The following is a 25,417-nucleotide window of genomic DNA, read 5'->3' on the forward strand; positions in this document are numbered from 1 at the left end:
CAGCTCACCAGGGCCCTGGGTGATCACTCAGGTGACCAGCTCCTGCTGCCACAGCATCGCTGCCACCAGTAAGTGAGCTGGTTAGTCACCTGTGTCACACCCCGACTGCAGCGGAGGCGGCCTCTTCGTTGTTGTAACTCACGTGCCAAGGGGCCAGAAGGCAGGAGAGTAGGAAGTAAAGTACAAAATCGGAGGAGAAGAGAATAGGCAAGTTAAAGTGGGACATCCCAGCTCTAATTTACACCGCGTTCCAGCTTCTGAGTGTTTGATCTCCCTGGCCTATCAGTGAGTGGTGTAAGTCAGTGGTTCTCAAACTGGGGGTGCTGCTTGTTCAGGGAAAGCCCCTGGCGGGCTGGGCTTTTTTTACCTGCCGCGTCCACAGGTTCGGCCAATCGCAGCTACCACTGGCCGCAGTTTGCCACTCCAGGCCAAGGGGGACTTCGGGAAGTGGCGCGGGCCGAGGGATGTGCTGGCCGCCCTTCCCAGAGCCCACATTGGCCAGGCAAGGCGAACCGTGGCCCGTGGGAGCTGCGATCGGCCAAACCTGCAGACGCTGCAGGTAAACAAACCGGCCCGGCCCGCCAGGGGCTTTCCCTGAACAAGCGGCGCCCCTAGTTTGAGAACCACTGGTGTAAGTAATGGAGTCTAAGAGTAACTGAGTCGGGGGGAGCTGGTTACAATAAGGCTAAAGGTTGAGGGTAGGTGAGACCCAAACACATCCACATTACAGGGCTGAAGCCTTGAGCTGTCTGGGGTTTAAATAAGTCGAGGGGAACACAAGTAGCTACTTATGTGACCCCCAGTATCTGAACACCTCATGTTCTTTCATGTATCTGTTCTCACAACATTCGTGTGAAGTGCTATTGCCCCATTTTATACATGGAAGCTGAGGGCAGAGTCTAGAGTTAAACCCAGGTCTCTGAGGCCCTAGGTTAGTGTAACCGCTGTCCTAACCAGCCTTCTTCTCTAGCTGCTTCCGACACTCATCTTTTAACCATGTTCTCCCAGCTTCAGGGAGCACCCATATCGTAACTGGTCTCCTACTTAGATGAGGTTCAAGGGACTCTAACCTGCACCACTCTTTCCACATCACTTCTGATGAATCCCAATTACCCGCTGAGTACTTAGGACACAGGGGCAGGGAACAGAAACGCAAAGACAGGAGAGTTTTACTGTATAGGAATGGATGAACCTTGCATGGGACAAGTGGTGGATTTGTGGTCACCTTTGCATGGGAAAGAGCCTGCTCCCTGGCCTTGAGTACATTCAGCATGAGCCTCCAGGCAATATCAGTTGTTGTGTGGGAGGAGCGTGATGTCTCTTCTCAGCGAGATGCGGGATAGAACTGGAGCAGGAAAGAGGCTTGGCCTTATGCTGGTAGGGCAGGGAGGGAGGATAGAGGGTTTAATATCATCCTCCATGCCTGGGCTTGATTCTGCTCTTCCTGAGGGCGCTAAGGGTTACAGGAAACCTGGAAAGTCTGTTCTGTGGAGGATTTTTGATAGCTTGAAGTTTGATTTTGTTCTGATTTGAACTGAAAACCAAACATCTCCAAATTCTTGGTGACAAAGAATGAAGACTCCACTCTGGAGCAGGCTACATGGAAGCCAGGGCTGCCAAGGAGTTGGGTGGGTAAGCTGTCAGGAAACCACACGTTTTGATTTCATTGCATCAGCAAATTCAGACGAGAGAATGTTTCACCAAAATTTTTCCAGCTACCTCTAGCTACAGGCTTGTTAGCTTCTGCAGCTCCTCACACCAGTCTGCTTTTCTGCTACAGGGTGGTATTTCCTCATCGGAGGAAGAGTGCGAAGCCTGACGACATCCTCTTCAAACAGTATGTGATGAGCTCAGGGGTGTTCCACTTCGGCCCCTTGCTCTGTGGAAAGTCGAGAGACAGGTACCAACAAAAGGAGCAAAGGTCTAGTCTCCTAGCACGGCAGCATGTTAGTTTGTTTTGTAGGTTATAGCTATGCTAGAAAGTTTTACTTTTGCTGCTGACGTTGTTACCTCAGTAGAGCACATGCACACGTGGCTGTTTTTGCCAGTGCTGTGCATACTCACCCCGAGAGGCTGTAAGCAAAACCACAGACCATAAAGAAGGCCTACAAGGTTTTGTGACAAAGTTCCTGCTCTACCTTGGTGGGTCTTGCACTTATTGGCGGATTTGCTTGCCTTGGAGCTTCACGGCAGCCCTCAGCTTGGCCGTTTTTCTGAACCCACAGTCCAGGTCGACTCCTCCTGTGTCTGACCAGGAGTTGGGAGGATTTGGGGGGAACCCGGGCCCGCCTTCTACGCCGGGTTCCAGCCCAGGGCCCTGTGCAATGCAGCTGTCTAGAGTGCCTCCTGGAACAGCTGTGCGACAGCTACAACTCCCTGGGCTACTTCCCCATGGCCTCCTCCCAACCCCTTCTTTATCCTCACCACAGGACCTTCCTCCTGGTGTCTGATAATGCTTGTACACCTCAGTCCTCCAACAGTCCACGTTCTCACTCTCAGCTCCTAGTGCCTCTTGCTTCCAGCTCCTCACACACACACCACAAACTGAAGTGAGCTCCTTTTTAAAACCCAGGTGCACTGATTAGCCTGCCTTAATTGATTCTAGCAGCTTCTTGATTGGCTGCAGGTGTTCTAATCAGCCTGTCTTAATTGTCTCCAGAAGGTTCCTGATTGTTCTGGAACCTTCCCTGCTCCCTTACCCAGGGAAAAGGGACCTACTTAGCCTGGGACTAATATATCTGCCTTCTATTACTCTCTTATAGCCATCTGGCCCGACCCTGTCACAGCTTTTAGTTGTTGCTGTTACTGGGCGGGGAGAGTGATTTATGCTGTGGTGTTGTTGTTGTTTTTAACATTAAAAAGTCAGTTCTCTTCTGCTTGGGAACTCTGTGGATGACTGGAGAACTAGTGGTGTTTTGTTGTCCCATGTAATTGAAATCTAAGCAAGTGACAGCCAAAGGGGATTTTTAGTCCAATTGCTTTAACATGCTTGCTTTTCTTCTGTTTCTTTAACCATTTAACGCCAACGCCTATTTCACACGTTGGAGAAAAGGGAGCCTTTCTCCAGGATTCAGCATTTCCTCCCCCACCCCTTTCAGTTAAGGTAGGAACACACACCTGAGACATCCAGCAAAACAGGGAACACAAGGAAATGTCCTGGTATTTCTCAGGTGAAAACCAATCAGAAAAAGTGAACTAGTTTTAAACTATCTTAAAAACCCCATCAGACCTTATTTATTCCTCAGAAAGAAGCAAAACAAATGAACAAAAAAAGCCACAAGCCAGATCAATTTTTGGCACTTCTTCAAATGGCCTCTGCAGAGTCAATTGATCCCACTCGCCTGACGCTGCAGAGGCCGCTTACAGCACTCGGGTACAAGGAAGTAACCCTCAGGTTTATAATGTTCCTTATACCAATGATGATTGTGATGGGACTATTTTATAACCTGTGTTAACAGGATATGGTGTGTGAACAGATGCATGAAAGGAGGTGCTGTACATATGGCATAAGAAAGGACGAAGGTGCAGCACTTCCTATGGTCCTCTGTCTCTTCTACAGTGCATTTCATTTGCAGATACAAGGCCCTCCAATACCCCAACAACTCCGAGAAGATAACCATCCTCAACTCATCCCCTTTGGAAGCGGAGGTATTTTTCTGCTTCCAGCATGACATCAAGGCAAATACATACCTCTTGGATCCTCCCACCATGATGCTGAAACCCAGTGAGAAGCAGGTAGGAGACAAACAGGTATCGCAGTCTCAAGAGATTTGGGAGCCATTTTCCCCTCTGAATGAATGCCCTGTTCTCTCTCTCCTTCTCTCTGGGGTGCCGTGCCAGGAGCTGAGCATATGGGCGTACCCCACCGCACCTGGCATATTTGATGACAGCATCGTCTGCTGTATTAAAGAGAATCCAGAGCCAGTGGTCTTCAGAATCTGCTGCCAAGGGGTGCGTCCTGAGCTGGAGCTCGACCGCAAGCAGTTGCATTTTGAGAAGCTGCTGCTGCACAGGTTGGGATTCCGAAGGGCAGTCAGAACATAGTCTGGAGCCTACTCTTCAGGCCAGGCCTTGTTTGGTGTTTCCGAGTTGCTTATTTTGACTCAAGGACTTGCCTTTTATCTCCAGTTTCTCTTCTTATTCATTCCGGGTATGTGTACGCTGCAGCTGGGAGGCGTAATTCCTGGCACTGGTGGACACTCGTGCTCTAGGTCTGCTCAAGCTAGCACGCTGAATACAGCAGTGTGGCTGGGGCAGCATGAACGGGTCACCCAGGGGGTCGGGCAGGATTGGACTCAGGCGGTTAACCTGTGCTGCTTTGGCCACACTGCTATTTGTAGGCACTAGCGAGAGCAGAGCTAGCATGTGTCGGTGTCCCCACGCGGGGAACCACACCTCCCCACTGCACGGTAGATGTATGCTCACGGCGAGGGCAAAGCTGATAGCCCGTGGCTCTTCACGGCACCCTGCCTGCCATTACTGCGTAGTTGAACTGGTATATTGGGGGGCCAAAGCACGAGCGCGCATGCTGAAGCCTGTTCCTGGCTCACTGGTTCTGTCCCCTCCCTTGGAGGGCTACCTAGGCTGCGGGTTCCGGGACAGGGCAGGACAGGCTAGCTTAATGGGGGAGCTCCAGCTGCTACTGTCTGCTGTGGTGACCTGAGCACAGAAGCTGCAGCCACGTGGCTGCTCTGGTGCCTCCCAGCTGGGGCTGCTGCTGCAGCTGAGGGGACACCACACGCCGGGCTCCCACTCCCCCCCCAACAAACATCCCTGTAGCTCCTTCCCTTCCCTCCCATCTCCCTTCCCCTCCCAACCTCATACCCCTCCCCCTACTCCCACATCTCCTTCTCTTTCTCCTGCCCTATCCCCCACCTCCCCCGTCTCTTCTCTGCATCCCCCCATGGTTGCACAGGAAACAGGCAAACAATAGGACCCAGGAGGCATCAAGGTAGCAACCTGGAGCATCTGCTCCATCCTGCTCCCCACCCTGGCCAGGCTGCCCAGCTTGCTCCACTTGGCTGCGGGGTGCTCAATGCTCACAGAAATGGAGGGGAGTGGCACGCGAGCCCCATGTGCCCCCCTCTACCCCCCAAACTGCGCCCATGTTTAGGCTACACATTTTTACCCTTTGGGCTGGACTCTAAGCAGTCAGTGATATTGGGACTTTTCACAAGTCTCTGCATTGGCTGCACCAATATGTTCCATGCTGCAGCTCCCAAGGGATTACTCCTGCATTTTAGCGCCTTATTTTCCAGTGAGACTGCAGTGCTCCTGCCAGTTGCCCGTCCTTTAGCACCCTTCCTCCAGCGAGGCCCATGTCCCAGGGAACAGAAGGGATCTGTCTTCGCTTGTCTGGGTTGCTGTAGCTCAGTGCTCAGCTCTTCCACCTTCTCACAGCCACCTCTAGGCTTGCAGCGTCTAACATATCAGAAAGTGAGCCGTCGGGCTCCGCTCTGGCTTCTCCTTTACACCCATTGCAGGTCACCCTGGAGGCAGGGCTGTTTTCCTGCTCACCAGCCAGGACTGGAGCATGTTGACTCATTGCACGCAACTTGTCATCCCACGCCTCCTCAGCAAATCTGCCCCTCCACCTTCCTACGATTGAACGAGTCTTTATCTTAAGCTTCTAACTCTAAATCCCACAAGTTCAAGTGATTAAATGTCACAGTAAAACAGTCAGAGAAATCAGAGAAACGTAGGGGAGGAAGGGACCTTAAGAAGTCATTTAATCCATCCTCCCATGCTGAGGCAGGATTACGTATACGTAGACTATCTTGCATCAGTCCACTTCTCATTCCCTGTCCTCCCATGAATATCGATGAATACTTTCTGGTGCACCTGTTCCTAACTAGGGCTCTGGATGTGACCCACACTCATGCTGGTTCATCAGAATGACCCCCGTGCCCCCACTCCTATGAGTAGGAATGGAGCTAGTTAAAATGATCCAAGCATGTCAGATGTTGATCTGCTACTTAAGTTCTTATTTTGCTTGTGTTCATTGTAACTAAAACTCTGTGATTCTCCCCAAAGCTTGAACTTAAGGTTCTGGCACATGCAAAGTAAGAAAGAACTGAATATGGTTAAATCCTGTGGGTCCAGCTGGATCGGTGTGATTTTATAGGCCACGTGAGACTGAATTGGCCTGGGCCCCATTCAAATGCAAAACTAAAATGGCTGCTTTGGCAGGAACAGCTGAGTGTCTTCCTCTCCTTTTAGAAAGGACACCAAGATGCTTTTCCTGAGAAACACCTCCCCGCTGCCTGTAGCCTGGCGGCTCAGCGGCCTGGAGAACCTGGGGGATGATTTCTCTGTCTCACATGACCAGGGCTCCATCGGTCCCCGCTCAGAGTACTGCCTGCAGCTGCATTTTAAGGCTACAAAACCTCTCAACATTAAGAAGGTCATCCGACTGGAGGTGAGGCAGACCCTTCCCTCCCCAGCACCTGCAAACCCAGGAGCCCAGCCTTCCCACTCTTTGGAGGGCATTGGTGAGGCTTAGCACTAAGGTTTGTACTTGGCAGTTACCACCAATGGCAGGTGAGATGGGTGGGGCAGTGGTGACCACGTGTTGTGAATGACATAGCCTCCTACCTGCAAGGAGCACTTCTGCTAGCTCCCCTCCCCACCCCAGCTCTGGCCTTTCTCCAAGGGACCAGCTTGTAGAAGGGTAAGACCAGCTTGTAGATGGCTGCCTTACTGGTTACTTCCAAGTAACCAGTGAGGCAGCCATCTTGTATCTGAGGCACTGCTGGGTAAACGAGGTGTTATGGACTGGGGAGGTAGCACCTGCAGGCAGCTGGACAGATGGCCATTTTTGGACATGTTTCCATTGCTTTTCTTTATTTGAATCAAAATATTCCAGTGAATCCTGGAGCATCCGAGTCTCACAAATCCCCAATGGGCTAGCCCAGTTTGGAGCAGCCCCAGTTCCCACCAGTCAGCTGGGGCTAAAGCCTGGATGATAGAGCCATCCAAGAACAAATCCAACCCCCTCACCCCCGAGGCAGGTTGGTTCAGGTCAAGGGAGCAGTGACTGGGCTGATTCAGGCTTGCTGATATGGTGCTCTCCATTTGGCATTGGCTAGTCCCACTTGACACATCAGGAATCGCTCTAGGGTTCCTGCACAGCCTCTGCCACTTCCCTGCCAGAGAGTCCCATTGCAGGGCCCTGCTGGAAACAAGCTTGGTTTTGAAATGTAAATAGCAACAACTCACAGGAAAAAGGCTCAATAAGGGAGTCCCTTTCCTACCTTCTACATTGCGGCAGGGCTGATGTTCAGAAGGGCTGCCTCATGAGCTTGGCTGGGGGTTGTTAGGAACATCTCTTATTGCAGACTATGCTGGTAACCATAAACAGCATCATTAGTAGTGAGTTTCTCATGCTGGAAGGGTGGAGAACTAGGCTGATGTTTCACACAGCGGGAGAATCCTTTTGGGTCATCCCAGGAGGTTAGCAGGGTAGGAAATGCCTTGCAGCTGGATGGCTGCTGGTGCTGGAATCTGATGGCAAAGAAGGAGGTGGGTGCCGTTGGCAGTATGAAGAACTCGTGATGTTCATCAGCAGAGGTCAGAGGTGCTCTGAGTGACAGCTCTTTATTTGTTGCCTCAGGTTTCAGACATGGAAAACATCCTGGGGATTGTTCAGTACGAAAACATCCAAGTCCTTGCCGAGTCCTATGATGTTGCTCTGGACATCAGCTTCCCCAAAGGTCAGTCTTTGTCCCCCACACTCAGGATTGCCTGGCTGGATCAGTAAGAAGAATTAAGGTTGCCCTCAGTAGGCACAGGGTCCAGATGTATAACTGAATGAGGCAAGCATCCAGTAGAACAAATAGTCAGTGACCATGTCATTAAAGACTGTATCATGATATATACACACCAAGGGGATGAATTAAGGTCACCTTAATACTGGCATTTCCTAACTTTTGAGTACTTGACTTCACCTTAACCTTCTGTTAAAGCAGCTTTTTTGTATGCAATTTATTTTATTTGTTGAGATGGAAACCAAAATAACAATCAGCCTGTACAAAAACATTTCCAGCTTTCTGACATGTAGGCTATCTAAGCAGGCAAGTCTGCACTGCTCGCAGACTGGAGAGTGACACATACTTTTCGGCATGTAGCACTGCAAGGAAATGAAAATGACAATGTTTAGCCACTAAGCCATGCAGTTCTTCTCCATGTAACAAAAAGGGCTGTAAAGCATCCCGGGGCTAATTTTGAGAATAAGACTTTCTCTGGAGGACTTTGACTTCCTGGAGAGTCAAATCTTGTGATTTGGAGGTGTGTTTCATGCAAGACCTGAGTATTCATCACCATCTCTCCTCCCACTTGTGGCTTTCTCTGCAGGTACAGATGGTGGTTTGGATTTCGGGATCATTAGAGTATTGGATGAAGCTAAGCAAATGCTGTCCCTGAAGAACAAAGGAAAATATGAGATTGCATACAGGTAAACTACTATTTCAGCTGTGTGGTGTATAAGCATTTGATGTCCCCATGAGTCCAGTCTCTCATTCCGATATTCTCCTGGATATCACCTCTTCCTGGAACGGCTAGATCCCAATCAGGGTAAGTAGCAAAGCTCAGAGGTCACCACTTTCAAATATTCAACACACCAACAAGTGTACTTTACACAGCGTGACAACTGAAGCAGAAACACAACAAAATGTAAATCATTGCCCAGTGGGCATGGCTGTGATTTGCGTACAGATTTCGGAGGGGAGCGCCGCTATGGCTGAGTGCACATGCCTGCACCCTCTCTGTTTGTCCCTGCTCCGGGACAGAGTAGTGCCCAAGGGCTCCCTCCCAGGAAACAATGTCTTTGGCCCCTTGGGCCTTCTGGCTGCAGCTCTCCAGCTGGGCACTACAGTACAGTTCCCACTCTGGGGTGCCTCAATGTCCATGCCACTTCCCCCAGTGGCTAATGGGGAGTGGGGGCGGGGGGAAGACTTGGACCTACCCACTACTCCAGGTCCCAGCCCAGGGACCCTTTAGATTGCAGCCATCTGTTGTGTCCCTTTAACGATGTCACACCGCTGCTCTAATTCCTGGGCCTTTGCCTTTTCCCCACGGTGCCTTCACCCTTACCTTAGGGTCTTGTCCTAATGGAATCCCAGCAACCAGTTCAGGGCTCCTTCTTGCTCATCCCGGATTCTGGCAGCGCTGCCCTGTCTGGGGTTCTGCAGCTCCATCAGCCACACCCCATCCGCAGTCCTACAGCTCCAGCAAGGAACTGAACTCCCTCTGGCCTGCAGCTCTTCTTATGCTTGGCTCTGGGTCCTGATTGGCTGTGCCCCACACAGCCACTCTAGGCAGCTTGGAAAACCCTCTCCACTGTCCTTTTTGGGGGCAGGGTGTGGCAGGGCCATGAGGCCTCCACCAGAGGGCCTCGGAGGGTCTGGTATACCCCATCACAAGATGTCAGGGTTTTTTTTAAAAAAACTTCTATTTTGCAAAGCATGGGCACATTCTGCATCCTACAAATGAGGAAGTTAGGCATGAAAATGCAGATTACATGCACAGACAGGTGCATACAGAAAACGCAGACCCTTTGAAAATCTGGCCTTGGAAGTAAATCAAGCTAAAGTCCACAACTTTAATTTCCATCTGGAATCTCTTGAACAAAGCTGAGTGAGATCTTAATGGCCGTTTCCACATTCCTAAGTGTCTTGTGCCAAGGCTCTTAACTGGGCTTCCTGGCTATGCGACTGGCTCTAGTGTCCTTAACCGAACAGGCCAATTCACAAAGAGTCTTTGTTTTGTCTCCATCCTTCAGCTTCGCTCTAGAATCCCCTGAAGCCAACATGCCAAATTTGAACTCTGTCTTCAACATCCAGCCCCAGAAGGGGACTTTAGCTGCTGTTGACCGCCCCACTCAGATCCAGATCACCTTTCGGTCCAAGAAGGAAATAAAAATTGAAGACAAGCCTATCCTGTACTGCCAGGTGAGATGCCTGTAAAGACCTTGGCACAGGCCAGGCTGTGATGGCTGTGACAGTAGCTAATGGTGCCCTGTGTCTTGTGATAGCTGTGATCTGTATATTCCTAGTCACACACAAGTGGGGATGCACTGGTTAACTGGGGGTCCAGTGCTACCATCCATGTATTTGTCAAAGCCTTTCATGATGTTCCTAAAGCATGGATGAGTATCCACCTCTAGCTTTGGAATAGGTATTTAAAGAGCCAGCAGTACTGGCCTCTCCAGTCCTAGCTTCTCCTAGGATTGCATTAAGGAGCCTGACCTTGAAAAAGCTCAAGGCTACTCCAAGTTTAGCCTTTCCCAGCCAAGAATTCCCTATAAGAAGAATAATGCAGGACCATAGAAGATTTCACACTAAGCCCCTTTCAGCAGGAGTCACTGTAAGGAATAGTACTGACCAGTCACTGGAGTAGAGAGGCATTCACAGCTGCTCCGTCATAGGTTTCTGTAAGAAGGATGGTTCAGGACTGCTGACTGTAGGAAAGTTCACACCCAGGGATTCCACATCAAGCATTCTCCAATGGGAAATAGTGCAAGAGTGTTGGCAGTGGAGAAACTAGAAGATATCAAATGAACCTAACATACAATAAATGGATTCAAATTGGTGAGGTTATAGATCTCAAAATGTAATTGCAAATGGAGAATCATCATCAAGTGGATGTGCTTGCAGTGGGGTCCTGCAGTGATCAGTTCTTGGCTCTATGCTGTTTAACATTTTATCAGTGACCTGGAAGAAAACATAAAATCATCACTGATGAAGTTTGCAGATGACATAAAAATTGGGTAAGTGGAAAATAATGAAGAGGTCAGGTCACTGATTCAGAAGTAATCTAGATTGCTTGGTAGGCTAGGTGCGAGGAAAAATATTAATTTTAGTACAGCTAAATGTATACATCTAGGAACAAAGAATGTAGGTCATATTTATAGGATGGGAGATTCTACCCTGAAAAAGATTTGGGGATGGTGGTGTATAATCAGCTGAACGTGAGCTCCCAATGTAACACTCTGCCTAAAAGAGCTAATGCCATCCTGGGATGCATGAACAGAGGAATCTCAAATTGGATTAGAGAGGTTATTTTACCTCTTTAGAGACTAACAAATTTATTCGGGCATAAACTTTTGTGGGCTAAAACCCACTTCATCAGATGCATGGAGTGTAACTTACAGTAGGGAGATATAAATACACAGCATATGAAAAGATAGGAGTTGCCGTACAAAGTGGGGGTCAGTGCTAACAAGCCAATTCAATTTAAGTTGGAAGTAGGCAATTCTCAACAGTTGACAAGAAGGGGAGGAAATCACTTTTGTAGTGTTAATGAGGCCAATGTAAACAAGGTGGCCCATTTCAAACAGTTGACAAGAAGGTGTGAGTATTTAGCAAGCGGAAATTAATTTTTGTAAAAACAATGAGGAGTACTTGTGGCACCTTGGAGACTAAGAAATTGATTTAGTTTCTATAGTGACCCATCATGAACAGATCGGAATATGCATGAGAGGCTGCTAGACAACTCTCTGAGAACTCTTAGTTGGGGATTGGTCCTGCTTTGAGCAGCGGGTTGGACTAGATGATCTCCCGAGATCCCTTCCAACCCTGATATTCTATGAGTCTATGATTCTACCACATTCTACAGGCCATTACCCTCTGATCTCACTGAGGATTACCAAAAGAAACTACACCATCTGCTCAAGGAACTCTCTGAAGAAGCACAGGAACAAATCCGCACAGACACATCCCTAGAGCCCCACCAGGGGTATTCTGTCTGCTACCCAAGATCCATAAACCTGGGAATCCTGGATGCCCCATCATCTCAGGCATTGGCACCCTGACAGCAGGGTTGTCTGGCTATGTAGACTCCCTCCTCAGGCCCTAGGCTACCAGCACTCCCAGCTATCTTCGAGACACCACTGACTTCCTGAGGAAACTACAGTCCATTGGTGATCTTCCAGAAAACACCATCCTAGCCACTATGGATGTAGAAGCCCTCTACACCAACATTCCACACAAAGATGGACTACAAGCCATCAGGAACAGTATCCCCGATAATGTCACTGCAAACCTGGTGGCTGAACTTTGTGATTTTGTCCTCACTCACAACTATTTCAGATTTGGGAACAATGTATACCTTCAAGTCAGCAGGACTGCTATGGGTACCCGCCTGGCCCCGCAGTATGCCAACATTTTTATGGATGACTTAGAACAAGGCTTCCTCAGCTCTCGTCCTCTACCGCCCCTACTCTACTTGCGATACATTGATGACATCTTCATCATCTGGACCCATGGGAAGGAGGCCCTTGAGGAATTCCACCAGGATTTCAACAATTTCCACCCCACCAGCAACCTCAGTCTGGACCAGTCCACACAAGAGATCCACTTCCTAGACACTACAATGCTAATAAACGATGGTCTCATAAACACCACCCTAGACTGGAAACCTACTGCCTGCTATACTTACCTACATGCCTCCAGCTTTCATCCAGACCACATTGCACGATCCATTGTCTACAGCCAAGCTCTACGATACAACTGCATTTGTTCTAATCCCTCAGACAGAGACAAACACCTACAGGATCTCTATCAAGCCTTCTTAAAACTACAATACCCACTTAGTGAAGTGAAGAAACAGATTGACAGAGTCAGAACAGTACCCAGAAATCACCTACTACAAGACAGGCCCAACAAAGAAAGTAACACAATGCCACTAGCCGTCACCTACAGCCCCCCACTAAAACCTCTACAGCGCATCATCAGAGATCTACAACCTATCCTGAAGGATGATCCCTCACTCTCACAGACTTTGGGAGACAGGCCAGTCCTTGCTTACAGGCAGCCCCCCAACCTGAAGCAAATACTCACCAGCAACTGCACAACAAAAACACTAACCCAGGAACCAAACCCTGCAACAAACCCCGGTGCCAACTATGCCCGCATATCTATTCAAGGGACACCATCATAGGACCTAACCATATTAGCCACACCATCAGGGGATTGTTCACCTGCACATCTACCAATGTGATATATGCCATCATGTGCCAGCAATGCCCCTCTGCCATGTGCATTGGCCAAACTGGACAATCTCTACGCAAAAGAATAAATGGACACAAATATGACATCAGGAATTATAACATTCAAAAACAAGTAGGAGAACACTTCAATCTCCCTGGTCACTCAATAACAGATTTAAAAGTGGCAGTTCTTAAACAAAAAAACTTCAAAAACAGACTCCAACGAGAAACTGCAGAACTGGAATTAATTTTCAAACTGGACTCCATCAAATTAGGCCTGAATAGAGACTGGGAGTGGATGGGTTACTACAGAAACTAAATCAATTTCTTAGTCAAGCCACAAGTACTCTTCATTGTTTTTACAAAAACTAATTTCCCCTTGCTACATATTTACGCCTTCTTGTCAACTGTCTGAAATGGTCCACCTTGTTTACATTGGCTTCATTAACACTACAAAAGTGATTTCCACCCCTTCTTGTCAACTGTTGAGAATTGCCTACTTCCAACTTAAATTGAATTGTCTTGTTAGCACTGGCCCCCACTTGGTAAGGCAACTCCCATCTTTTCATATGCTGTGATTTATACCTCCCTACTGTATGTTCCACTCCATGCATCTGATGAAGTGGATTTTAGCCCACGAAAGCTTATGCCCAAATACATTTCTTAGTCTTGTGATGGGGCAAGGCCAGATGGCTATAGAAAAGTAGTGGGAGATAGATATATTAGCTCCAGGCTAAACAAATCCCTGGTACCAGGTTAAGTGAAATGGAAGCTGCTCGAGGTAAATTAAGACACCTGGGGCCAATTAAGAACTTTCCAGAAGGCAGGGAGAAGGCTAGGTTGATTGGGACACTTGAAGCCAATCAGGGGCTGGCTGAAACTAGTTAAAAGCCTCCCAGTCAGTCAGGTGGGTGTCCATGTCAGGAGCTGTGGGAGGAAGTTGCGCTGTTGGAGAGGCTGAGTAGTACACACCATATCAGGCACAAGGAAGGAGGCCCTGAGGTAAGGGTGAAGTGGAGCTTGAGGAAGTGAGGGCTGCTGTGGGGGGGAAGTAGCCCAGGGAATTATACATGTCATGTTTCTAAAAGGTGAGCTACCATAGCTGATACTATTAGGGTCCCTGGGCTGGACCCCAGAGTAGAGGGTGGGCCCGGGCTCCCCCCCACACCTTTGCCCCCTGATTAATCACTGAGACTAGGAGACAACAGAGACTGTGCAAGGAAGGATAACTTCTCCTCACCTCCCTCACTGGCTTATGATGAAAATGGCTCAGTAGATTGTGACCCGTGTATCTAGAGAAAGAAGGGTTACGTGGAGGGTCACAGTGAGCCTCTGAGGCTAGCGAAATCCATCAGGAAATGCGGGACCCATGGGGGCAAGGACAGAGCTTTGTCACAGTCTCTAAAGTGCCACAAGGACTCCTCGTTGTTTTTGCTGATAGACTAACACGGCTACCACTCTGAAACCTATTTTACCTCTGTATTTGGCAGTGGTGCAGTCGCTGCTGGAATCCTGTGTCCAGTTCTGGTGCCCACAACTCAAGAAGGATGCTGGTAAATTAGAGAGGATTCAGAAAAGAGCCATGAGAATGCTTAAAGCATTAGAAAACTTGCCTTATAGTGATAGACTAAAAGAGCTCAATCTATTTAGTTTAACAAAGAGAAGCGTGAGGGTGACTTGATCACAGATCATAAGTATCTACACAGGGAACAAATATTTGATAATGGGCTCTGCAGACAAAAGGTCTAACATGATCCAGTGGCTGGCAGTTGAAGCTAGACAAATTCAGACTGGAAATAAGGCATACATTTTTAACAGGGAGGGTAATTAAACACTGGAACAATTTACCAAGGGTCATGGTGGATTCTCCATCACTGGCAATTTTTAAATCAAGACTGGCTGTTCTTCTAAAAGCTCTTCTCTGGGGATTACTGGGGGGAAGTTCTCTGGCCTGTGTTTCACAGGAGGTCAGGCAACGTGATCCCAGTGGTCCCTTCTGGCCTTGGAATCTGTGAATCTATGAAAGCTCCTAGGGACTTCTGCCAAGTCTTTGCAAGGGTAATCTTAGGAATGACAAAGGCCTTCAAGTCACCAGGGAACTGACACAAGGGGGGAGTGCCTGGCTAAGTGTTCCATGGCTCCCGTTGTAGGCAGCAACTCTGTGGATTTATGAAACAGACCAGCAGAGTCCTCTAAACTCCACTTGCCAATCCACCCTCCTCTGCCTAGGTGATTGAGCCCAATGTCTGTGAAGGAGGCGAGACCATTGCCAGCATTCCAGTGAAAGTGTCAGTGAATTCTTTGTTCACTAAGTACAGCATTTCCCCTGCCTCACTCATCAACTTTGGCTCCATGATGAACAGCACCCGTAAGACCTGCAGCTTCACTCTGGAGAACAAAGGCGCTCTTGATTTCAAATACTTCATCGGCAAGCTAATACGAGATCTGCCCATCTCACCAAAAAAGGGGTAAGAGAAAGCACTAGCTAATGCTGACAACTCTGTGCCTCAGTTTCCCCATCTATAAAATAGGGGTGATGACATTGACCTCCATTGTAAAGCACTTTGAGCTCTGCTGATGACAAGTGCTACAGACAAGATCGGGCTTATTAGTGCCCTTCTTTGTAAAGTGCTGGGATTTATGGATGAGAGATTGCATATATGTAATCAGTGTTGTTATTAATGTCCTTCAGCCAGTCATGCACTTGTGTGTATTACATTTGGACACTTGCTCAGAATGGGTGTGCCCCTTCCCAGGGCAATCCCAGCTCTGGGACAGTCAAACTCAGGAGGGGATTGGACACAGTGGAGACCCCAGCATGATGTATTTCTGCTGTTTCTTCCAGACCATCCCACATCAAGCACTCCCGTTCCCGTGACAGCGAGACCCTAAGCAAAATCCCTCCGGTTGGCAAACAAAGCAAGCGCTCAGAATCGCTTCAGAAGGACATCAACCTTGTTGCACAGGTGGGCATAGGTGCCATCTTCTCATGGCGCTGGTGGGTGCTCACGCCCCCCTGGCCGTAACCCAACACCACACTAGCCCTCCCCCCATTCCAACCCCTTCCCCAAAGTCCCCGCCCCAACTCCGCCTCTTGCCCCTATTGGACCCCTTCACCAAATCCTGTCCAAGCCCCGCTTCTTCCCCACCTCCTCCCCTGAGCACATCGCATTCCTGCTCCTCCCCCCTCCCTCCCACAGCTTGTTATGCCGCGAAACAGCTGTTTCGCGGTGGCAAGCGCTGGGAGGAGAAGCAGGGAGGGCACGCTCAGGGGAGGAGACGGAGGTGAGGTGAGCTGGGAAGTGGAGGAGAGGGGATGGGGTGGGGAGCTGCCAGGGAGCTGCCGGTGGGTGCAGAGCACCTACCAATTTTTCCCTGTGGGTACTCCAGCCCCGGAGCACCCACAGAGTCAGCACCTATGCAGGTGGATGCATGTTCCACCCCGCTCCTCACATCAGCTGCAGTGTCTGCTAGGGCCCTTCTTCGGTCTGAATTCTTCCGCTCCCCCAGGGATGACCCTGCCTTGGCAGCTAGATCAGAGAATGTGCTGTTCTCATTTACGGTATGTCTGCTCCAGAGCTGATATTCTTTCTTTGGGTGATTTTCTTTCTCACATGCTTTCCCCTTTCTCTCCCCCAATCTTTCTACTCTCATTCCTCCCTCCTACTTTTCCAGGAAGATATTTCTCCTTTTTGTTTTGCTCCCTATCAGAAATCAGGATCCTTGCTGTTTTCCCCTCCCTTTACTTCCCAATCCCCCTTCCTTTGACCAGGGAGGATTAGATGCTGCTTCTTCTACAGTTTGTCAGCATCACTCTTGAGCTGACCAGAAGGTTTCTGGTGCTTCCCCTGCTGCGTAGGGCAGGGGGACTGAGGTAGGTTCCTGAACTTGGCTGTATGCACATGGCATGACCATTAAACTGACAACCCAATGCTTTATGGGTTTAGAAGCCCGCTTTAGAAGGCTGTTGGAGTACTGAGAGTTTGTTCCAGGTCCTAGCAGCCCCAGGGAATGTGCAGTGATCATGACTGGCTGTAGGGAAGCAGGGAGAAATGAAGGGAGTGGAATGCTCCACTCCTGGGACTGTTAACTGGCAGGATGTCTGAGGCAGGCTTTCCCTGGACTCTTTTGCAGGCTCGCTTCACTCTAGGCATGTTCACAGTGTATCCTGGGTTTGGATCCATCCCTGCAGGAGGCCAGCAGATCATCACAGTTGATTGTTTAGCAGAGCCAGTGGGAAAGTGTGAGGAATACCTGGCCATCGACATCGCTGACAGAGACCCCGACGATAATCCGGGAGGCATCCCATACACCATAATTGCTGAGTCATGCCTACCAGGTATAGACATGTTCCGTACAGCCATTGGCTGAATCACTGCATCCACTCCCTCTTCCCCAAGGAGCATATGGAGAGGGGTTGCATTATCCTTGACACACACCCCCCTTGAGAGAGAACATGGTTCATCTTGAAAATCTCCACTGCCTGCCTCCATTCCTTGATGGATTTGGCAGCACATTATGGGATAGTAGGTAACCAACTCTCATGCTTCAGAGTGTAAACTGATCACTGCAGGCAGGCTCAGGAAGACATTCCCCCACGCTGGTGTCCAACCTAGGTGTGTTGTATGGAGCAGGGAGGACCCTTTTCTTCTGAGGCATCAGCTGGCAACTGCGGGAGGTAAGAGGCAGGAGCTGACAAACCAGCGATCTGATCCACCAGGGCAGTAAGGGGAAGGGACAGTGACCTCTGACAGCCTGTACAGTTATTTAGTTGTCACAGAGGTATCAGGTATTTCCTAATGTTTCACTGTGTTTTCCCCTGCTTGCTTCTGGCTCAGTCCTGGCTGACTAGAGAGAACGATCATTCCCTGTTCCCCATTGGTCTTGTCCACAGCTGTTGTGGCACCTCTTGGCCTCCCTTTCTCTAGACTGAACATTCCTACTCTCCCAAACTCCATAGGTCAAAGTGGCAAAGAGTCCTGTGGCACCTTACAGACTAACAGATGTATTGGAGCATAAGCTTTCGTGTGTCAATACCCACTTCGTCAGATGCATGTAGTGGAAATTTCCAGAGGCAGGTATAAATATGCAAGCAAGAATCAGGCTAGGGATAAGGAGGTTAGTTCAATCAGGGAGGATGAGGCCCTCTTCTAGCAACTGAGGTGCGAACACCAAGGGAGGAGAAACTGCTTTTGTAGTTGGCGAGCCAGTCACAGTCTTTGTTTAATCCTGAGCTGATGGTGTCAAATTTGCAAATGAACTGAAGCTCAGCAGTTTCTCTTTGAAGTCTGGTCCTGAAGGTTTTTTGCTGCAGGATGGCTGCCTTTAAATCTGCTAGTGTGCGTCAAGGGAGGTTGAAATGTTCTCCTACAAGTTTTTCTATATTGCCATTCCTAATATCTGATTTGTGTCCATTTATCCTTTTATGTAGGGACTGTCCAGTTTGGCCGACGTACAGAGCAGAGGGGACTGTATGTTATGGCCAGTGGAGTTCTGTTGTTTTCTCAGACATTCTCAAAACTATGATACCCGCACGAGGAAATAAGGAAACAGATCAACAGAGCCAGATGTGTACCCAGAAGCCTCCTGCTTCGAGACAAGCCCAAGAAAGAAACCAACAGAACTCCACTGGCCATCACATACAGTCCTCAGCTAAAACCTCTCCAATGCATCATCAGTGATGTACAACCCATCCTGGACAAGGATCCCTCACTTTCACAGGCCTTGGGAGGCAGGCCAGTCCTCGCCCACAGACAACCCGCCAACCTGAAGCATATTCTCACCAGCAACGACACACCACACCATAGTAACTCTAACTCAGGAACCAATTCATGCAACAAACCTCGATGCCAACTCTGCCCACATATCTACACCAGCGACACCATCACAGGACCTAACCAGATCAGCCACACCATCACCGGTTCATTCACCTGCACGTCCACCAATGTAATCTACGCCATCATGTGCCAGCAATGCCCCTCTGCTCTGTACATCAGCCAAACTGGACGGTCCCTACATAAAAGGATAAATGTACACAAATCAGATATTAGGAATGGCAATATACAAAAACTTGTAGGAGAACACTTCAACCTCCCTGGACACACACTAGCAGATTTAAAGGCAGCCATCCTGCAGCAAAAAACCTTCAGGACCAGACTTCAAAGAGAAACTGCTGAGCTTCAGTTCATTTGCAAATTTGACACCATCAGCTCAGGATTAAACACAGACTGTGACTGGCTCGCCAACTACAAAAGCAGTTTCTCCTCCCTTGGTGTTCACACCTCAGCTGCTAGAAGAGGGCCTCATCCTCCCTGATTGAACTAGCCTCCTTATCCCTCGCCTGATGCTTTCTTGCATATTTATACTTGCCTCTGGAAATTTCCACTGCATGCGTCCGACGAAGTGGGTATTGACCCACGAAAGCTTATGCTCCAATACGTCTGTTAGTCTGTAAGGTGCCACAGGACTCTTTGCCACTTTGACCTATGGAGTTTGGGAGAGTAGGAATGTTCAGTCTAGAGAAAGGGAGGCGAAGAGGTGCCACAACAGCTGTGGACGAGACCAATGGGGAACAGGGAATGATCGTTCTCTCTAGTCAGCCAGGACTGAGCCAGAAGCAAGCAGGGGAAAACACAGTGAAACATTAGGAAATACCTGATACCTCTGTGACAGCTAAATGACAGCTAAATGTGACAGCTGGGCCTTCTGTCCTCTTCCTTCCCAAGAGAGAGGCTGGCATCTAGAAGGGCTGGATAGGCTGACGGAGAGACCTGCAGCATATCTGCTTTGCCATTCCCCAGTGGCTGTTGCTTTTTTGCCATGAGGGATCATGAGAAAAGAGTTGGTCTGAGGAATAGATTCTGGGCCAAACCCTGAAGTGTGTGCTTCAGCTGTACTCCATCCTTACTCGGGCAACATGTATCCAAGTCAAAGGAACATAGAATCATAGAATATCAGGGTTGGAAGAGAACTCAGGAGGTCATCTAGTCCAATCCCCTGCTCAAAGCAGGACCAATCCCCAACTAAATCATCCCAGCCAAGGGTTTATCAAACTGGGCCTTAAAAACCTCTAAGGATGGAGATTCTACCACCTCACTAGGTGACCCATTCCAGTGCTTCACCACCCTCCTAGTGAAATAGTGTTTCCTAATATCCAACCTAAACCTCCCCCACTGCAACTTGAGACCATTGCTTCTTGTTCTGTCATCTGCTATCACTGAGAACAGCCGAGCTCCATCCTCTTTGGAACCCCCTTCAGGTAGTTGAAGGCTGCTATCAAATCCCCCCTCGCTCTTCTCTTCTGCAGACTAAATAACCCCAGTTCCCTCAGCCTCTCCTCATAAGTCATGTTCTCCAGCCCCCTAATCATTTTCATTGTCCTCCACTGGACTCTCTCCAATTTGTCCACATCCCTTCTGTAGCGGGGGGACCAAAACTGGACGCCATACTCCAGGTGTGGCCTCACCAGTGCCGAATAGAGGGGAACGATCACGGCCCTCGATCTGCTGGCAATGCTCCTACTAATACAGCCCAATATGCCGTTGGCCTTCTTGGCAATGAGGGCACACTGCTGACTCATATCCAGCTTCTCCTGCTGGCAATAATTGTTGACTCAGACTGTAGTGGGCTCATAAACCCCTCTCAGAGTGGCCCAGCCACCACTGATATGGGACAGAGCGCCACACTGAGTGGGTGCGGGATAGACAAATGTAGGTGATAGAGGCACATTCCTTAAGATCCAGAGGCCTGAGGTTCAATACAAATTGCTGACAGCTCACTCAGGGGTGTGCCATTACCCTGACTCGTGAAAAAAAGGATTCTTGAGTCAAGTTCATCCTGCATTAATGCCACTGAAGTCAGTAGAGTTGCTCCCAAGACAAACTAGGCCTATGTTTCTCAGCCGAGAAGAGAACACACGGTCTCAGCTGTCATGTCTATCTTCCCTCAGCCTTTGTGGTTGATGACATCGGGACCATTTTTGAGGAACATAGGATCTGCAGCAACATCAACCTTTACCAGATCCTGCAGACAGTGGATGGCGGAGGGGTGTTTGTATCAGATGAGAACAAGTTCATCTTCAGTAACGTCCTGGTTGGGCACCAGGCAACAGCTCGGTTCAAGATCGCCAATGTGGGCAGAATTCCTTGTGACGTGGTCCTCACGGTCAAGCCTGTCTCCAGCAAGGTCAGAATAAGAGCTGAAGGGACAGGTGTGGGACCATCCACTGGAGGCCCCACAAGCAAGTTGGAGCAGCATGCAGGGTTTCTGAGATGTGTGTTTCAGCCTTGCCTGGTCTGGACCAGTGTAGGGTAATAGAATGTCACTCCCACCCCTGCCCAATAGTGTTAGACTGCTGCCCAAGCTGATCCCGTGAAGCCGATCCACAGTGAAGCCTCCCGATCAGCCCATTGCTGGCGGTGCCTGGAATGAGGTACGATAAGCTGAGCACTGATCACATGGGATCTGATAAGATATGGATCTGATTAGTAACCACGTACTGTGAGGAAGAATAAAGCAATCCCCAAGGAGTCCTAGAGAGAAATGTCCCCTCTTACCCATAGGAGTGACAGAGTCCCCATGCCTCTCAGCAGCCAGTCAGAAGAGCCCAACAAACCGTTCTGTGATAAGTAACCCTAATTATCCCCCCTTTCACTGCCAGACTTGCCAGCATCTCATACTGTGACAAGCCCCTTCCTTAAATCGATCCTGACCCTTGACAAAATTATACACAGAGGAATGGCACTGATGTGTTGGTCTGCCCCAGCATAAAGCCAGTCTGGGTTGTTTTCAGCACCCTTTGATCTCTTTTCTTCTTCTTCATCTGGATGGCTTTCTCTCATTTAGTCTGGTGTTTAGTGAGATTCGTGATATACACAAAGGGTCTGATGGGCAATAAATCTAGACACTAAAGTGTGGAGTTAACTGAGTGACTAATACAGCCATACAAACAGCTATGTGCTTGCTGCAGTGGTGGCTGCTAAAAAGTGAGCCCTTACCTTTAGTTATCACATACTGTTGTCTCAAATACCCCACTATTTCCCACCACTTGGAACAGGATGGGTTTTTTCTGATCCTGACAGTACATTCGTTAAGTCAAGAAACATGCTGTTTGACATCCCTTCCTGAGACAGGAGAGGAGAACCTCCTGACGGCTGAGGGAAGAGTCTTGCCCCTGTGGCTCTTATACTGTGTATGTTTTGTGTGTGTGAATTCCACTGACTGTGTCTATGGGAGGGGTATTTCATAGCCACCCGTGCTGTCTGGGTTTCCCCTAAGGCTGCTGCCCGCATTAATGACATCTTCGAGGTGGATCCCGTTCGGATGTGCGTCCCCAGCCACTCCCATGCCTTTGCTACAGTGACTTTCACCCCACAGACGATGCAGAGCTACCAGTGCATTTTTGAGGCTTTCATTGATGGACTGCCAAGGTAATTTAACCCACTGTTTCCTGGGGGTGGGCTTTCCTGTCCCCTGTGTACATAGCAGGCATGTGCCTGGAACAATGATTTTTTCCTACTCCCTGCAGCTTGGTCACTAAATCACGAAATTTAACATTTGATATCACCGGGGATGGGAACTTTCCCCAAGTGACCATCGTGCGCCCTGTCCTCCGCAACAAAAGAGGGAACCCACTGCTCCTCTTCAAGAGGCTCCTGCTCGAGCATTCGGAGAAACTCCCTTTTGTCCTTAAGAACAGTGGCGTGATACCCGTCCAGGTAATAACTTGCTAGGCAAAAGCTTAAAAATGGCACTGAAGCAAATTTTCCTCCTGTTATGGACAAGCCTTATAGAACTTAATACAAATGAAGCCAGTAGAGATGTCTAGAAAGCACATTAAAACTCTATGGAATTGAATATAGAATGAGATCCTTTCTGCATGTGTTTTGAACCATCCGTAGTAAGGATATAATTCTCTATTAAATTCCATAGGATGCTTCTGGAGAACAATAGAAAAGCTCCTATTTTCTATCAGATTCTATAGGACAGTTCCAAAGGGGAAGGCTTTTGACTGTTCATCTTTGTCTCCTTCCCAATAACTTCTTCAGTGTCTTCTCCAGTCTGATATTATGGCCCTCTGCACTAGCTCTCCTTTCTGTGCCTTAATAAACCACTAGTTGAAATGGGTGTCAGTCAGCCAAGATCGCGCATGGCTGACTTTCACTTACTTGCCCTTGGTGAGTCTGATTTTCTGACCAATTTGTCATTCTTAGTTAACAATATCAGAAGACAGCTGGTTTCCTCTTCACAGTTTGGTTATAATTATGAGAATGCTTCTGTTACATTCTAATTCCATTCTGCTCTACATGATTACATTTTAATACTGTCTAATTACATTCTATTTTATTTGATTACCTTCTAATTACATTCTATTATGTTCTAATTCCATTCTACTCAGTAACATTCTATTCTATTTGATTACATGCTATTATACTATAATTACATGCTATTCTACTTGATTGTAATTAGAAAGTATTAAAATGAATTCTATTTTAATTCTGTAGTTACCTTTTAATACTTTCTAATTACATAATTACATTCTGTTCTGTTTGATTACCTTCTAATTGCATTCTATTGTATTCAGTTGATTTCCAATTATAATCTATTCAATTTCAGAGGAATATAGTCTGTTCTATTTGATTACATTCTAATACATTCTAACAGTGAAAGCAATGAGTGTTTGGTTCTCTGGAACATCGGTAACATTCGACGACTCCACTTGCTGCCCCATATCCTAGCCCGTGTTGCCATGCTTTGTGTTTTTCTTTCTCCAGGTGATGGTTGACCTCTTGGATGACTATGGAGTTTTCTCACTGAAATCCAGGCCTACAACTCACTGCCTCTATGTGGCTCAGAGTGAGGGGGATGAATCGGGCAGAGAAGGTAAATGCAGTGACGCTGGCAGAAGTGAAGAATTTCAGCAGCTCTCGTAGGGGATGTCTTCACTGTGAAGTTAAGTCAGGTGATTGGCACCCGGGTCTGAGCCCCAAGACTAGCCTAGCCCAGGAGTGAGCAGCTAGGCCAGAAAGTGGTGCCTGAGTTACTGGGTCCTCATTGGTGCTGCAGACACCAGGCCTTCCGGGGCACTTCCCAGGAGTCTTTGTGCCGCAGTGCATTGAGCTGCTCTGTGATTCTTTCCCAGTGAACTGGGGGAGAATTTGTCCTTCTGGGCACCCGGGGAAATTGTAGGAAGGCATTTGAGGATTACCAGCACTCAAATGGTTTAGCCTGAGTACTTGCTGCAAAGTGGGTGGGTTACCAGCCTGAGAGAAAGCAGTACCTCACCTGTAGCCGATAGCCATGGACACGCTAGCTAGCCCTGTTTGAAAGCACCATCGCACTGGATGGAGTGAGGAGGGTTTTGTGTGTGGATGGGAGTCAGGTCGGAACCAGCATTTGAGTAAGAGCCCAAGTTAATTCTGCAGCAAAGACATACTCATAGACCCTGCAGTATGGAGCGAGTCTGTCATGTGACCTCCTCCCTGTGGAACTCAGCCACCCTCCAGGAGAACAAGGGTTTGGGGACAGCCATGCTTTAGCTGGTTTTCCTGTTCAAACCTCTTAGGAATGTCTCCTTCTGTATGTCTGCAACTCTCAGGTCTGATTTCCAGCCCAAATGCTCCATTTCTTTGCAGGAAGGAAACCCCACACAGCCTCCCTAATCCTGCAGAATGGTGAGTCGGCAGAGTTTGATGTGCTTTTCAAACCCAGCCTGGCCCAGCGGGTGGAAGGGAAAATCCATCTGTCAGTGGTGGACAACCAGTATGAGGAAACCTGCATTCAGATGGTGGGAGAGGGCTACCAAGACGATATCACGCTGGAGAACATCCATGGGCTGGTAGCAGAGAGCAACGAGGAGAATGCAGAGGGGCAGCTGGAGGAAGACAGAGTGGAGGGTAAGAGGTGTTGTTGAGAATAGTTTGGCCCCTTTGAGGTTTTTAGAAGGTAAATCAGGATTTTGGAATGAATGAGCCTGCTGCTGTTGAAGTCCATGGAAATTTTGCTGTCCGTTTAGCTGACAAGAGCTGGTGGTGTTGGGATTTTGAAGGGGGAGGAAGAAGCTATATAGATTGGTGAAAACCTTCGCTGCTCCAGGAGCTAAGAAGACCAAACTATTGAGAGCCGGCAGGAAGTGGGAACACCACAAGGGCTTAGAGGAGAGGAGACCTTATGTCCAGAGAAAAGAGTGCCGTTAATTGTTAATAATAGAAGAGGAGGGTCAGAAATGGCCAACATGCACTTGGGGAGTATCCCTAAAAGGGACATGTCAGGTCAAACACCCTCTTTCTGTGACATCCAGTGGAGACTGCAGCTATACAGGAGTTGCTAGCATGTGTAGTACTTAGTGTTAGAGCCCTACCAAATTCACGGCCATGAAAAACATGACATGGACCATGAAATCAGACTTCCCCCATGAAATCTAGCTATTGGAGA

The 25,417-nt window shown here is 48.5% G+C and overlaps 1 protein-coding gene across 1 annotated transcript in view; it reads left to right on the top strand.

The window, feature by feature from the left end:
• The window catches only part of HYDIN (HYDIN axonemal central pair apparatus protein), a 387,143-nt gene that overhangs the window by 298,178 nt on the left and 63,548 nt on the right, over positions 1-25,417 (top strand). The window contains exons 50-64 of the mRNA XM_077831048.1: positions 1,781-1,900; positions 3,576-3,735; positions 3,841-4,013; positions 6,220-6,418; positions 7,613-7,712; positions 8,353-8,452; positions 9,779-9,947; positions 15,215-15,453; positions 15,831-15,951; positions 17,120-17,324; positions 20,934-21,169; positions 22,262-22,413; positions 22,512-22,701; positions 23,758-23,866; positions 24,619-24,879. Coding sequence (XP_077687174.1) covers positions 1,781-1,900; positions 3,576-3,735; positions 3,841-4,013; positions 6,220-6,418; positions 7,613-7,712; positions 8,353-8,452; positions 9,779-9,947; positions 15,215-15,453; positions 15,831-15,951; positions 17,120-17,324; positions 20,934-21,169; positions 22,262-22,413; positions 22,512-22,701; positions 23,758-23,866; positions 24,619-24,879 — 2,534 coding nt within the window. The remainder of the gene's footprint in view (positions 1-1,780; positions 1,901-3,575; positions 3,736-3,840; positions 4,014-6,219; positions 6,419-7,612; positions 7,713-8,352; positions 8,453-9,778; positions 9,948-15,214; positions 15,454-15,830; positions 15,952-17,119; positions 17,325-20,933; positions 21,170-22,261; positions 22,414-22,511; positions 22,702-23,757; positions 23,867-24,618; positions 24,880-25,417) is intronic.

The sequence above is a fragment of the Eretmochelys imbricata genome, chromosome 12, assembly GCF_965152235.1.
Source record: "Eretmochelys imbricata isolate rEreImb1 chromosome 12, rEreImb1.hap1, whole genome shotgun sequence".
In the NCBI taxonomy this organism is placed as follows: domain Eukaryota; kingdom Metazoa; phylum Chordata; order Testudines; family Cheloniidae; genus Eretmochelys; species Eretmochelys imbricata.